At 41.0% G+C, this 14,915-nt stretch overlaps 2 protein-coding genes across 5 annotated transcripts in view; one reads left to right on the top strand and one right to left on the bottom strand.

Annotated features, from left to right (window-relative positions):
• Positions 1-14,915, top strand: part of CEP89 (centrosomal protein 89) — a 59,536-nt gene that overhangs the window by 31,408 nt on the left and 13,213 nt on the right. For 3 of the 4 annotated variants that reach the window (XM_066637103.1, XM_066637102.1, XM_066637105.1), the window contains one exon: positions 13,685-13,854. The exons of the other annotated variant lie outside the window; for it this stretch is intronic. In XM_066637103.1, the coding sequence (XP_066493200.1) occupies positions 13,685-13,854 (170 nt within the window). The remainder of the gene's footprint in view (positions 1-13,684; positions 13,855-14,915) is intronic. 4 annotated transcript variants of the gene reach the window in all.
• Positions 6,081-6,815, bottom strand: LOC136660568 (E3 ubiquitin-protein ligase RNF182-like). Its single transcript, XM_066637828.1, has one exon. The coding sequence runs from the start codon at positions 6,804-6,806 to the stop codon at positions 6,081-6,083; it is 726 nt and encodes a 241-aa protein (XP_066493925.1). The 5' UTR covers positions 6,807-6,815.

The raw sequence follows: 14,915 nt of genomic DNA, 5'->3' as shown, positions 1-14,915 counted from the left end.
GTTTGTTTTGTCAATCATGACAATCTAGTTACAGGTTTGAAAGATGCAGTATTTCCCTATTGGCTTTTGTATTCCTGCTTTAGGTCTTTCAAGATTATTTCTGAAGTTCACCTAATGATTTGAACCCACTTACCAAAACATTCAAAAATGGCCTGACTCCCTGTGATTTGTCAGGCAGATGATCATATTTGTCTGTGATAGTTTGTTAGTCTGGCCTGTCAGAGAATGAGTTGCTTGGGTTCAGTTCTCTTTTTGATTTCTGTGCCTGCCCAGTTGAATTAGTAATTCCATTCTTCTGCCAGCAATCATTGGGATGTTTGACTGCGCTTCCAGATGCACCTATAAGCTTGCCAGTATGAAATTCTCTGCTTTGGAAACATGTCTAGAGCATGCAATTAAATTCTCTGTAAGTAAAACTCCATATATGTTAAAATACAGTAGAATTAGTTATGAGGACACATTTTCCATTACTGCGTTTAAGTGCTATAATTTTTTTTGTATCATGGCAGCAAAAATTGTAGGTCAAAGTGTGTCAGTTTAATTTTTGTGCAACAGTCACTGTGGTGATAACTATCATAACCTTTTAGAATCAAATTATATTGAACTGTAGCAGTTTTGCCCTTTCAGTTTCACCAGCTTGTTTTGCATTCTCTTTCTTCTGCTTAGCCTTAAGATAAATATTTGATTAAAAAGCGAGCCCTGGAGTTAAATTGGCAGCCAGCCTAATTTTTGTTTATCTCTCTCTATTTAGTCTTAGGAGAAAAATTATAGCAGAGTGTAAGTTTCCACTAATCAAAATAAAGTATTTTTAATCCCTTATAAATATGGATAAGGTTTTTGAACTTCTAAGTGTCTGCAGTTAAGTATTTAATGCTGAGAGAAAAATACTGTGCAGTCCTGTCCCCTTCTACTGCATGCATGCATATGGACATCTGCTTGAGGTAGTAGAGGAAAAACTAGAAACTATTTAGATGACAGTGGACCAGGTGATACTTTCCACTGCAGATGTGTAGCCTGATATTTGCTGCAGTGATAACCAGAAAGCACAGTAGAAAGATGTGTATTTACAAAGATGTGGTTGATTTTTGTGCTAGGGAGCTGCAGCTGTTGGTGGCTTTGTGTCAGATGCCCCCTGTTTACAGCCATGTATTTCTCTATGACAGTGTATTGTGTTCACCATGCCTGCTGTATCTAGTATGAATTGGTCTCAAGAGTACAGCTTTTACCAATTTCAGCTTATCCTAAACTCAATAAATGTGCTCTATGCACAGTATAAAAGGAAGAAAGTGGATTCTAATTTGAAGAATCATCATATTAAAAATAGAACCCTGTTTTGCAGCAATCCTGATTTTTAGTAACGATACATAACATTGATTGCTATGTCCATTTTTAGTGGAGAATCAGTCACATCAGTTTCATCTAGGACACTGGTTCCCCAAGTGTTCCATGAGGTCTGGGGGGGGGGGGAGAATAATGTTAGATCACTTCTAGTGTCTTGCCAAGCAAGCAGTCCTCTATGGACCACCAAAGAGGACAAAGAATGGACTGCCCACAGCCACTGAAGTATCAGCTGTTTGTGGTCTATTGTCTGTCCTTTTTAATAGTCCATGGGGGAGTGCTTGGAAGACGGACCTCCAGAGAGGGTGGACCATACCACCTGCAGCCACATGTCGTCCATGACAATTCCAATTATTGCCTCAGTGGTACATGAGCTTCTAAAAGTTGGGAACCACTGACCTAGGACAATAAAAAGCCAGACAAACGGAAGAGACTTTGCAATGCTTTTCGTAAACTTTGTGCTCGGGATGTAAGAGAAGGTACACACAAAGGGGGCGACCACTCAGGAGACCTTTTTCGTGCATCCTCTCACTTGTATGACACAATTGAAAAATGAAGAGGCCTTTCTTTTCTGATAGGCCAGAATAAAGTACAAGATCCAGTGCAGGCATAAACTTGCTCCCTACACACCACAGCTTGCAAACTGGAAGCTACTCTTGGGAATCTGTTTTCCTTTCCCTTCCCTTGTTGGTCTTAATCATGCTGTAGACTAGTTTGGATCAGTGTTGATGTGAACTAAGTCCCTGTTTACCTTGAGTTTGCAAATGTGTTTCAGACCTTGGCGTTCAATCCTGTTTCAGGTGGGGCTCCTGGTTAGTGTGATCATAGTTACAGATACAATAATAATAATAATAATAATAATAATAATAATAAACTTTATTTGTATCCCACCCTTCTCCCTGAAAGGGACCCAGAGCGGCTATACCCAATACTGAACTAAGCAGGCCTAGTGAGTGCAAGATATTGCAAATTACACTTGGCCACATGTCGTGACAATAGCTAGAGAAATAGTGGAGGATTCTAAGACTGAATAAGTTGTCCACTTAATATAAGCCTTGCAAGACATTCATTAAAATGGATGAAGTTGATGGCTATAGTGATTTTTCATGAAGTTTATTAACATGGTCTTAAGGGGCTCACAGCCCAATCCTGAGCTGCCCATTGTGGGGCTGAAACAGCTGTTGCAGCATCCTGTGTGCAACAGGGCAGTTGCCACTGGCTCTTTGTTCCCTTCCCCTAGGTAAGGAAAGCAGCCCCTACTTATGGCCTGACACAGAGACTCTGGATGCAGCAGAGCTCCCCTGGCCCTGCCTTCCTCCTACCCCCACTCCCTCCCCAGCAAGCCTCCTCCCCCCCAGCCCAGAATGTCTCTTCCCTGCCTCCCCTCACATCTCCACCTACTTCTCCACTGCCCTGTGGTTCAGGCGATTGCTGACTGGTGGAGCACCAGCAATAGCCCAGCGCTGGCTGGCGCTGAGCTTCCTCCAGTGCTGGGCTGGCATTGAGGGCCACAAATGTGCTTTATGGCATGTTTGCGACACCACTGGAGCTCAGGATTGGGCTCTCAATCACGTGTAATTAACATGAAAGGGCAGATGAAATTTGTGATTAAGGTTTTTCTGTGTAGGTGGTTTCCTTTTTTAGTACCTCTGACTCTATTCAGTTTATCAGCATGCATTATGATTTGACAAACAATAAAGGAAAAAAAAATATGTAGAATACTGAACCGTGATTAAGTCCAAGAAGGAATTTGTGCCTGAATGGGGAAGAGAGCACATGTTCCCAAGGCTGGTTTCTGGTTTGCAAAGCTGTTGTTGGTCTGCAACTTTGGAATGGTACAGTACGCTACCTAAATTGATTTTAGTGCATACTTAAGTAAACAGTCTTCATAAAATTGTAAATGCTTATAGCTTTTTAAAAAATCAAATTGATAATAAAAAAGACATCCACAGTATGTTTTACTTGAATTGGAACATTGTTTTTTATGCAAATATCTGTTTACTTAAGTGGGTGCTTAAGTCTATTTAGATAGCCAATGTATCTCTGTAGTTTCAAAATCTGATAAATTAAAAAAAATCTGTTTAAAAAAAATTTGCACCGAAACTACAATTCTGGTTTTTTTGTAATGCAGTGTAAAATACAATTTGCAGAAACCTAAGTGTTATAATTATTTTACTTGGAACCAACCTGAATCAACTTGGCTTACAGTGCAATCTTATGCATGTTTCCTCAGAATTAAATCCTACTGAGTTCAGTGGGGCTTACTCCCAAGTAAGTGTGTATAGAGTGTAACCTGTTTGTACAAGAGAAACATCAATATTGGCATTGCAAAAGTACACATGTAAAAGTTGGGTCTCAAACTAGAGTTTTGGAGTTTTTCAGCCCCACCCCTTCTAACATAAGTTCTCCCGCTGTTTGAAAAGCTTTCTCATGAAGATCATGAACTGAGGTAGAAAGGGCTTGGATCAGAAGGAAGAATTGGCACTCACCACTCCTGTGTCCTATGCACAGAAGCTTCTTTGGCTCTTAGGCAAAGTATTTCTTTCTTTTATCATTGACTGCCATTAATGCTGTTTACTGCTCTTTAGTATCTTTCAAGGTGCAATGGGTACTTTAGAGTTTTCTGGGGGGGTGGAGGAAATCAGGTTTTACCATTTTACTTTGTTCCAAGAAAAGACTGCATATCCTATCTTTCTTATCTCTGTTGAGTAATGATTGTTCGAAACCCTTTTTAAGATACTTTCTAGTTAAACTTAATATTTATCAGATTGTTTGACAACATATCAATCTCAAAAGTAGTTGGTTCTGATTGTGTTTCGGTTACAAATGCACTTACTAGGAAGTTGCGCATGACCTGACCTGTCTCCTACCCCCTTTTCCATGTATAGTAGCATGACTCTGGATGGATCCTGCATGCACTCTAAATTCCAGCAGGAGTAATCTGTACACCTAGACAGATTCAACCTGGAACTCTTTGCTGAGAGTAGAAATAACTTTGTCTCCTTTCTACAGTGAATTGAAATGTGCAAATAAAGGAGGTGGGGTTCCCACACACTTACAGTTTCTCAAGGCTGGATTTGAATGTTGGGAGTATTGTATTTCTTGCTCCAGGGCAGTTTTGGTACAGAAGCTTCTGCAAGAACAAAATAGCAGGAGGCCGCAAGATACAGAGAAGAAAGTTTATTGTCCAGTGTGCTTTGATGATTGTAACTCATGGTCAGGATGATTGCAACTTCAGTTTTTTCAGGGAAAGAACTGCCTTCAATACCATCTTAAAATACTTGTTTACTTTTAGATGATAAGGAAAACAGTTCTGGTCCCTCCTTGAAATAACTTATAGTCCCTCCAGCCCAGAATGCTCAAAACATCCCCTTGTTGATCAGTTTCTGGGATTTCTTTCAGCCTGTCCTCAAAAGCACTGAACTGGGTGAGTCAATTTTAGTGGCAGTCACTTCAAGTAAGGGCAGGTAGTATTGCTTGTTGGTATCAAAGTACATAATGTTGCCAACTATTCCTTCTGCGCAAGGGTTCATTGAAGGTGTGTACAGGTGATAAAAGTTATGAAATCTGACTTGATTTGTATAAGTCATATTTCTCCCACTTGTAACTATGTATTGATAGTATTCAAAAATAAATAACATTGTGTTCTAGCAGAAATGTTGTCCTATGTCTCCCCCACTCTGTTTTTTTAAAAAGCATATTATTCAAGAACAGAACAATCCATACAACACAATGGAGTCCTCACATTTCAGGGGATCTCATTTTCATAACCATTTACAGAACAAGGCATCTTGCCCTACCCCTAGTTCTTTCATCTCGGTACATTTTGATCGGACAATCTTATTTAAAGATATCCTTTCTTTTTCTTCCCAGGTTTTGTCTGCAAATTCTAGGCATGATGAAGGATATCTTTACCTTCTTAAATAGCTTTTTGCATAGCCTGTTTATCAGACTGTAGGCACAAAGGAATCCACATTTTATTTTATACTAACTTGAAGTTCATCAAGTTTGACACATGGACAAGGTGGGGGAGTTCAAAAGTAGTTCTAGTTCTAGTTCATTTCCAACCTCATTCCCTTACTTCTCTTCAATTTCTGTCCAGCACTTGAAGTCCTTGTCTCAAACAGAACAAGAACATTCCTGTTCTTCCAAATCTGGCTTTCTTCCCCCCCCCCCCCAAACCAAATAGGATCTTGAGGAGAAGGGAAATCTTCCTAGTCTAGTTCCTTGTTTTTTGGAGTGGGAAAAGTGTTGGAAATATGTTGTACCTCCTTTGCAATCCTGGTGTTGCCTTCAACAGGAGGAGGAGGTTTGTCTTGGGAGGTTTGCCTTTTGTCACCAAGTATCAGGATAGGGGACGTGTTTAAAGGAAAGTAAACGTAATGGGCACCATTGAGGTCAAACTGTCTCCTGTCTGTGGTGACCCCAGTGCCTGAAATGGTTAGTGAGGTTTTCCCCTTTGACCCTATTAGTTGTCTCTCAAATTGCAGAGTTTTTGTTTTGATTTGTTTTTTTGTTTTTTTAAACCAGAAGGGTTTTGGAAGCCAAGGACTCTCCTGAATTGGATTTGGTGTTGAGTGACATGTTCCAAGACAGGGTAGAATGTAGAGAACTGGCATACCTACAAATGGTTAATGTTTCTTGTGAAACAGAGTCATTTAAAAAAAATCACACAGTGGACTTTTAATAGCCCATACTTTTGAAGATCTGTAGTTCCAATATCCATAGTTCTTTTTTTAAAGTCAGTTTCTAGAGGAACAATCACACATTCCTTGGCAAAGACACTGACAGAAACCGTACACTAGACACACAGTTAGGCTGGATGGAACAAGACTGACACAGACAATGCCAAGGGTCACTTTCTGAATCACCAACAAATAAATTCCAAGCGGCAAAGAACCAAAGTAGAAAAATCCAAGCAGCCACACTAATATTCTGGGGACGTGATTACAAAGTTTAGAGAAGATATCTTGATCTTGTTGGCTGTGAGAGTTAACAGACACAGAGTCAAGGCTGTGATCTGTGTAATAATCTGAGAGGGTGTTTTGGCTTGGAGTCCTTGTGGAATCTCTCTGTACTTCCATGATGGTTATCACCAAGCAGTTTGATGACCCATGAGAAGGACTTGAGGAAGCCAAGTTCTTTGGTGTCAGAACAACTTCTTTGCAGTCTGAACTCCAGGCTGTCTTGTCTTTTGTCATGAGTTTGGACATAATGTTTGTATCATTGGGGAGTCCTTCCACTTCTTCTTCCTGCAGCTCTGTCTCATGTCGGCAGAAAGGACAGCTAATACAAAGGGAGCCATCTCCAACATGGAGGATTTTTGTTAGGCATTTAGCACATACCCTGTGAAGGCAGTTTAAGATTTTGGGCTTACGGGTGCGAATGTTAAACTTTTGGTAACAGATTTTACATTCCAACTCATCGTTCAGTACTTTTTCTTCCCCTTCTGTTGGAGGATAATTCATCTTTAAATTAGGCACACTGCAAAAGAAGTTAGAAGAGAAATAAGTTCCTGCAGACTTTATAAAATAAGGCTTTTTTAGTGGTAGCCTCTAGGGTGCATTCTGTAATTGCAATTAAGAGCAGGAAGAATGGATAGCAGTGGTTAAATGAAAACAAGTTGTGTCTCCTTTATAAGCATCCTATTCTTGTTTCTGTTTAATGTTTCTAAATGTTAGCAGAATCAGTTTTGCTGTATTCACTACCATTCAGATTATATCCTGTGGGAAATTGCTTTCCTTGTCCTTTGATAGCAAGGGTGTGTTTGACATTTCCTTGAACATATGACCTTTGCCCAACTTACCTTATGCTGTTTTCAGGAAATGATAGATAATAGCACTGCAAGAAAACAGGTCTGTTTGACTTTCTTTCCTAGTTAAAACCATCTTTTGTCCAGCTGCAGGATTCCAAAATTCAGTATTGCAAAGTTCTGCCTGCTTGTATTTTATATTTCTTCCAATTTGTAAGATGGAATGTGAGTGATAAAATTTGCACAACAAAAGTTCAAGGAATGTGAGAGAGCAAGGATGTAATTGCCCTGCATTGTATCTCTGTAACTCTGGAAGGAAAGATTAGCTTCAGGGCTGAGCAGAGATTTGAACCTGTCTGGGGCAAGAGCCATAGCTCAGTGGTAGAGCTCATGTTTTTCACACAGAGGTTCCCAGTTCAATCTCTGACATCTTCAGGTAGAAATGAGAAAGATCTCCCCAGTTTGAAAACCTCACAGAGCTGCTGCCCTGAATACCCTTCTTCAGACAGTGTCAATAATACTGGCAAAAAACCAAGGATCTGACTTTGTATAAAGTAGCATCATGTGTTCATCCAATGCACCATAGTTTCTTTTTCATCAGAGCTTGTCTTGTCTGTCTCTGTCTGTCTGTCTGTCGCAAAGTGCCTCCTTTCCTTCCCACAACTATCTTGTGACACCTGCAGAAAAGTGTCTGCATCACACTTGGCATGTGAACAAGTAGCACATTCATCTGCAATATTTAGGGGCTGCTGTTATCTGTCAGGTGGAGAAAGAAGTGGGCACACCTTCAGTCATCTACCTTTTGGTTGAGGAAATGTAGCTTGGAGACTAGTAGGGCCATTGCTACAACTGAACCTTGACAGGTATTTAGAGGTTGCTTTGCCTTGGAGATGGATCTGATTGCCACGTATGAATGTTCCTGCCACATTGTGCTCCATGAGCTCACTGAGAGGAGACTTCCAGTTTGTTCATTTTAATAATGCTCTATTTAAGGTTACTGAGTGGAGGTATTCCTTACCATTTAAAACAAAAAACCACCAACAAAACCCACATATAGATTCCCTGTGACACTACTTTGATTGCTCAAAGTGCAGGGCTGTGAAGCTCTGAGGATTTGGTGAGTAAATAGGTGTGACTGTGCATTTCACAGTTTTTTCTCTTTTTACTTGAAAAGATGCTTTCATTTCTGTTTGCACATCATAATAAACAGAACAGGTTCTGTCTCAGTTCATCACCCTCACAGTGCTGTACAGCTGTAATGGAATTTTAATAGGAACTGGCAAGGTTAAAACACCCAACAACAAAGGCATTTTTTATTAGGAACAATTCTGTGAATTTGAATGTGGACCCCACATTTAACTGTATCCTTTAAACATTTTTTAATATGTCTCTTCCCCCCCCCCCCCATCTCTTGAAAGCTAGGTCTTGTTGTCCAAAACACTGCAGGGAGTAGGTCTACCCTATGCCTTTTCTTACACGTGTGGCTTATGTCAGGAGTAAAGAGTAGGCTACAATGTGTAGGGTACTAGGAGTAGGGTACCAGGAAACATGGTGTGCATTTGTGTGTGTTTGTGCTGGTAAATAAAGGCAATCTTGCAGCTCCAATTTGCACCATTTACAAGCACATAGTCTTATTCTTCAGGGCTGTTCCAGAACAATGACTATAATCTTGCTATCCTATAGATTGTTCCTTACTAAGGAGATCATCCTTCAACTAGATTTATATAACTTTCACTTATAGAACCAAAGATTTGGTCTTCGTACTGTTTTGGAAACCAGTTAAATCCAGGAGAGCCTTATCTGGGATTGTGTGTTTTCCCCTCCAGGCTGGTGGTAGCTACATAAGCCAAAGCTTACACACCACAGCCAAAAAGGCCCTAACTTGTGTGACCATCTTATGGGCCTCCTGATGGCAGGAATGCGCAGAGCAGAACATCTAGTGCAAGTTGCCATGCTGGTCCATACTGGAGGAAGCTGTCCATAAGATACCTAGCCACAGACGATTTAGGGTCTTGGGCATCAAAATCAGCCATTTAAATTGAGCCCCGAAACCAGTGAAGATGATGCAATATGGGAGTTTTATGCTTCTTAAGATGAGCTCAATACTCTGGCAGCTGCATTTTGAGACAAGTTTTAGTTTCTGAACAAAAGTAACTTCATGCAGAGTTGATTACTGTAGTCCTGTGGTTCTCAAACTATGGATCGGGAACTGATTTTTTGGGTAGGTCACAAAACTGACAAGCTGTTAACTGACAAGGAAAATGTATTGAGCCCTATAGAAACCAAAATGGAGAAGCATATGCACATTTACTCATAGGCAACCTTGCCTTGATCCAGTGCAAGTGCAAAACCACCAGAACGGTCCAGATAGATGAACATGGAACTCAAAATGCTCGAGGAGGTGGTTCTCCCCCCCCGCCACAGTAGTAAAAAGAATAAAAACAGAGGCGTGATAAATTGAAACTGCTGGTAAAGTGAAACTTTTTGTTAAGTCTTATAAAGCTAGGTGTGTCCGGAGAGAGTGTCATTTTGAAAAGTGGATTCTGGTGCTGAAAAGTTTGGGAACCACTGCTAGTCTAATCTGATTGTCAACAAGACGTGAATGACTGTAGCCAGGTTAGTTCCAGATTCAGGCCCCACACCAGATTTAGAAGATCCACATAATCCATATCCAAGAATATGTGGATGTGGACTGCTGCTATGTGTTGGAGCTCTTTTCCAAACTGTGGTATGCTTGGAACACAACAACAAACATTGTCATCTTGTGTGTGCTTGCCCTAAAACAAATTGTCATCTCACTTTGGCAAGTGAAGAAGAAGAAGAATGAAAAAATGCTTTTGAAAATCCAGTACCAGATAAGGTTCTCCTGGATCTAATGCTTCAGATGAAATGCTGAAGCTGACAAACCTATCAATGTTGATTATTACAGAGTATTTTATTTTTTAAAACCTATTGTGACGTAAGGTATTCCTTCAGGAGGTATTTTGTACAGAAAAGGTGTTCTGGAAAGGATTGGGGCAGCTATGGTGATGCTTTGTTCAGATCACAGGGTTCAAGCCCAGCTAATTTATTTCTTCCCCATAGTTAGAAGGAAGGACATGTGTCTGCCTGAGATTTATTCCAGGATGGAATTTTTCTGGCTCATAATATCTGATCTGAGGCCCCTGATCCCGTAATTCTGAAGTTACATTAAACCCTTCAGTCCAGCACAGGGTGGAGAAAAGCTGTTGCCAGCTACAGATCGAACCTGTCTGCTGAGCCTAATGGTGTAGTAGACCAGAGTGACATTTTGTTCGCCCAGCATGTCAAAGCCTAGCCAGCACTTATCCACTTCAGAGTCATCCATGTCATCATGAAGCCCAAAATCCTAAACTGCCTTCATAGGGTGTGTGCTACTCAATTTTAGTGGATGTCCCCTGGTTCTGGTGTTGTATGAAAAGGAAAAGAGCCTCTCTCTATCCACTCTATTCTTCCTGTGCAGACTTTTGTATGCCTCAATCATGTCCCCGCTCAGGTGCCTTTTTTCTAGGCTGCTCAAACGCTGTAGCCTTTCTTCATAAGGAAAGTGCCCCAGTCCAGAGAAGGTGTCCCAGCCCAGCCCATAAATTGGAATGTACAACATCAGTCCCTGCAAGTGGCAGGCAGCATGAAGCCTCTGGATGGACCAGATTGACCCTAAATACTAGGAACCCGACTTTTTGCCTTTGTCTGGTACCTTCTAACTTATGTTCCAGTTTTCAGCAACTAACTTTGGAGGCATGACTGGAGGATGCATCTACCAGGTCTAGATTCAGATGTGGAAAGTGTTCCTTGCTGAACTCAAGAAAGTGCCTTGGTTACTTCTTGACTAGGCTACTGTGCTCTGCTCTGTGTGGTACTGGCTCTGAAGGACTGCCCAGAAACTCTTGACAGATCCAAAACACAAGAGCCAGGATACTGCTTAAGAAACATGGACTGACCGGATCACACTGCTCTCAAAACAACTATGTTTGTTGCAAGTCGGCTTCTCTAGCCCCAAGTCAAACTACAGGGCATGACCTTTAAAGTCATAAACAGCCTGGGTCCTTGCTATTGGAAAGAAAGCTTTCTTTCTTATCTTCCTCCAACCCCCTGTATTAAGGTCATCAGGCTATCTTCAGGTCTGATACCTTATTCAGATCTTTCTTTCTGCGGTGAAATCTCCCATGAGTGAACAAGCTTAACATAGGGGGCAAAAAAACCTCAAAGCCATCTGTCTGCAGCTGTAGTTATCAAGTCGTGTTTCTCAGAGGATTTGCAGGATTGTTTAAGAGAAATATATGACTTTCTCTTTTGTGGGAAGCTCTGCAAATCTGACTTCACCACCCAAGGAGAGCAGAAGTCCAGTATATAAGTAGAGGCTTATGTTTTTCCAAGTCTTACTGTTGTGTAAAGAACTGGAAGGTGGCCAAGTATGGCTTCAGTTTTATTTCTGGTTCCCAGCATTTGAGGCAGCTGTGTGCAACTAGGTGATAAAATGGAGTGTAATTCTTCATTGCAAGCACTGCAAGTTTCCATTAGGGATTGTAGGCCAATCTGAGTTGATGGACTGCTTCTCAGCGCTGCATAGATCTTCTGAGTATATTTAGAAATCCTGAGCAGTTGGGGAGTGGGGGGGGGGGTAGAAAATCTCTCATATAACCATCTGATCCTTGGAGATGACTGGGGCTATTCTTTTGTTCTAATTCTATTTATAATGCAACAAAACAAACCTGCTTCCCAGTTTTATCCAGTGGGAATTCAAGAGCCGGTGTGCCCCAAAACGATAACAAAACAGAAGGGACGGAATTGCACAAAATGGTCAGACAGCAGTAATGTCCAACGAGTATTTAGATAACTGAACAGTTAACGTGGGTGAGCCTATGAAGACTGAACCTGGGACTTTCCTCATGCAAAGCATGTGGGCCTCATGCAGCTAGTTAGACCAGAGGTTGACAACTGTCAAAATTAGGCAACTGTACCTTTTAATAGTTCTATAGATGTGGGAACATGGGCAAGTACAGCCTTTTGAATCCCTGCAGTGCTTCAATGTAACAAATTTCCCCTGCTCAGGTACCTTCTTCTGTACAATTTTTAAAGGTTCAGGAGCCCTAATGTCAAAAGATTGTCCAGCCCTATTTTAGTCCATGTAGTCCAGATTAATTTAAACTACAAAGATCAGATAATCAGTATTACTCTAACCTCTCACTGATATGCCAGCAAAGCAGACAAGGACACATTTATGGATTTGATTTTATAAAGAGGAAAACATTGTTCAGAGTCAGAACCAAATTTCTAAATATTGATTGAGGGTCAGGGATTGGGCTTTTCAGAAATCTTGGGTGACAGTTGCTCTCGTGTTTCCAGATAGGTGCTCAGCAGCCAGTGCTACATCCTCCTTGGCCATGGATCATGAAGTGTCAGTAGTGGGACTTTGGTGCCCACTGGTGTTTTCAGACAAGATTTTCCATGTCCTTTTGACACCTGTTTAAATATTTATGCAGTTAAACGTGCACTGATTTCTGCAGGACAGAATCCAAAAATCACATTAGCTCAGTTACTGCAATTCTGTTTCCTTTGTATTCCTGCTCTTGTTTTAGACTACAGTGTTAGTGCAAAGTGTTTGAATTGGGAAAGTGTACCTTGCAAAGTTTACTGAATGTTAATTCCAAAACACATTTTCATGCTATGGGATGTTGATGCGAGGATGTGCAATTCTGATAGTCAGAGTAATAGCAACCAATCTAAGTTTTTTTTGGTGGGATTCTTTTCATGTCAGTTTCACTTGGAAGAAAAGCACAGGGCACCCATAAAACTGAGACTTTACAAAAATTTCTTTCCAGTGTTGTGTAGATTAATCTTCTGCATGAAACTTTTTCTCTGATGTAACTTTTTTGTTCTCAGTGTCTGCCCTTACATATGTAGCAACGTTGTCATTCAGAAATGAAATTAACCATTGATTCACACAAACAATTAACCCTAATGTGGCATATGACCATAAAGGATTTCAAAATCTTTGTAAGCCCCTCTCCCCAATAATACATTTTAGGACAAGAGAGGAAGAAAGTATTTCATACAGTCATTTGAATAAAAGGCATGCAGCTATTAAAGTATCAGAAAACTATATATACAACAAATGTTATAAGGAAACTGGATGGTGGTGGTTTCTCTCTGTTAGTACTACGATTAAAGGACTGATAAAATACACACCATTCAATAACATCCCATGCTATTGTTGCACGTCACCAGATTGTTGAACTTAGTGGCAAGCAACATGTTTAAAGTCTGACTTGGTATCCTGACAAGCCAGTCCTATTTGGGGTTGAGGCTTTATAATGATCTTTCAGGAAGACAGGCATGAAAATAGTGTGTTATACAGTGACACGTTTGCTGTGTGCAGCAGAGAGGACATGCAATAGACATGCTATGAGGAGATCTGGTTCTTCTCAGCCTACCTGATTTGTTCTTTGAGCAAGGCATCCCCGGTTTCAGGATGAAGCCACAGTGAGGCAGAACCATGATTCCTCTGGCTATAGCCTGCCAGTTGTATCCAACCCCAGCATTGCCCTTAATTGTACTCTGCTCCAATTCTCACAGGTGTATAAAAAGACTGCTGCTGGGAAACTAGGAGACATAAGCCTGAAAGTGACGGAACAAGAGAAGGAATTTGCTGGGAAGGCTGCTCAGTACCAGCGAGAGATGAAGCATCTCCAGCGGCTGCTGCAAGATAAGCAGGAAACCCTTGACGAAGTGCTGCAGCAGAAAAGGCAAGTCAGTCAAAACCTTACATACACCAATTCAATCTGTCTGGTTAAAGGAAGGCAGCGCAGACACATTCTCTGTCCAAGAGCCCCTTCTGGTGTGCTCTGGCTGTTTCCTTGTCTTTTTGCTGGATCAAAAATACCAGTCTCTTCCTCTCAGCTGACTCTATCCACTCTCCTTCTGCTCAGCCTCCCCCCTCCTCACCTTGCCTGCAAATACTTGAACGAAGTAATTGATTGTGAGTGCTGACAGCTAGCTCAACAGTCCTAGCTACTTACTGCATCTTCCTGAAGGGAAGCAAATACACAGAAGCTTTTCACTTGAATTGAGCTTTCAATAATTCTCTCTGGAGTGAATTGCCGGTCATGTGCTTGTTGATTTAATAGCATATTCCAACGCGGACTGATGAAGTCCACAACTGACAGTTTGGTGACAGGCAGGAAATGAGAGCAGTCAGCTAACAAAGCTTGACAAAGCAGCGTGTTGTAGGTGGAGAGGATTCTGATCACAAAAAGGGAAGGCAAAGAGTGGGACAGGTCTTGGCTAAAGAATTGTGTTGAGTGTTGAGAACTTCTAAAGGGAGAAGCTTTACCCCATTTTTGTGGAAGAAAGTCTTCATGGAAATGCATCGAAAATGCGCATAAAAATGCTTTGAAGGGGATGGCTAATTGAGAAATTTATTTTGCAGATCGTCTCAGATATTGTGAGATAAAATAATGGAAAGCAGAATTCAAGCTGAGTGCCATCTGTGTCAGTAGTGTCAGTTCTTCCCATCAGAGGATAAATAGCATCACTGCTGATTTTGTTGCAAAGAATGTGCACTCTCTATGAATACCACCTGTGCTTAAGTAAAAGAGATTGGTGCAGTAACAGTAACTAATGTATCAGTTCATGTGTGGTGCATCTTACACTGAGAAGACTGCATTCTGCCAGTGCCAAAATGTCCACCCATACTCTGGAAAAATGTGTTTAAAGTATTGCATTGTGATTATGTAGCGATTACTTTGAGATGGGTTTGGAATACAGACCATCCAAAATGTTTTTGTGCCTGAGGAGTAACATTAAC

This window comes from Tiliqua scincoides, chromosome 9 (genome assembly GCF_035046505.1).
Source record: "Tiliqua scincoides isolate rTilSci1 chromosome 9, rTilSci1.hap2, whole genome shotgun sequence".
In the NCBI taxonomy this organism is placed as follows: Eukaryota; Metazoa; Chordata; class Lepidosauria; order Squamata; family Scincidae; genus Tiliqua; species Tiliqua scincoides.
The sequence above is the reverse complement of the archived record's forward strand: the minus strand, read 5'-3'. Positions and strand labels throughout refer to the sequence as shown.

Coding starts and splice junctions, on each gene's coding strand:
- LOC136660568 (XM_066637828.1), bottom strand. CDS start 6,806: ATGAATTATCCTCCAACAGAAGGGGAAGAAAAAGTACTGAACGATGAG.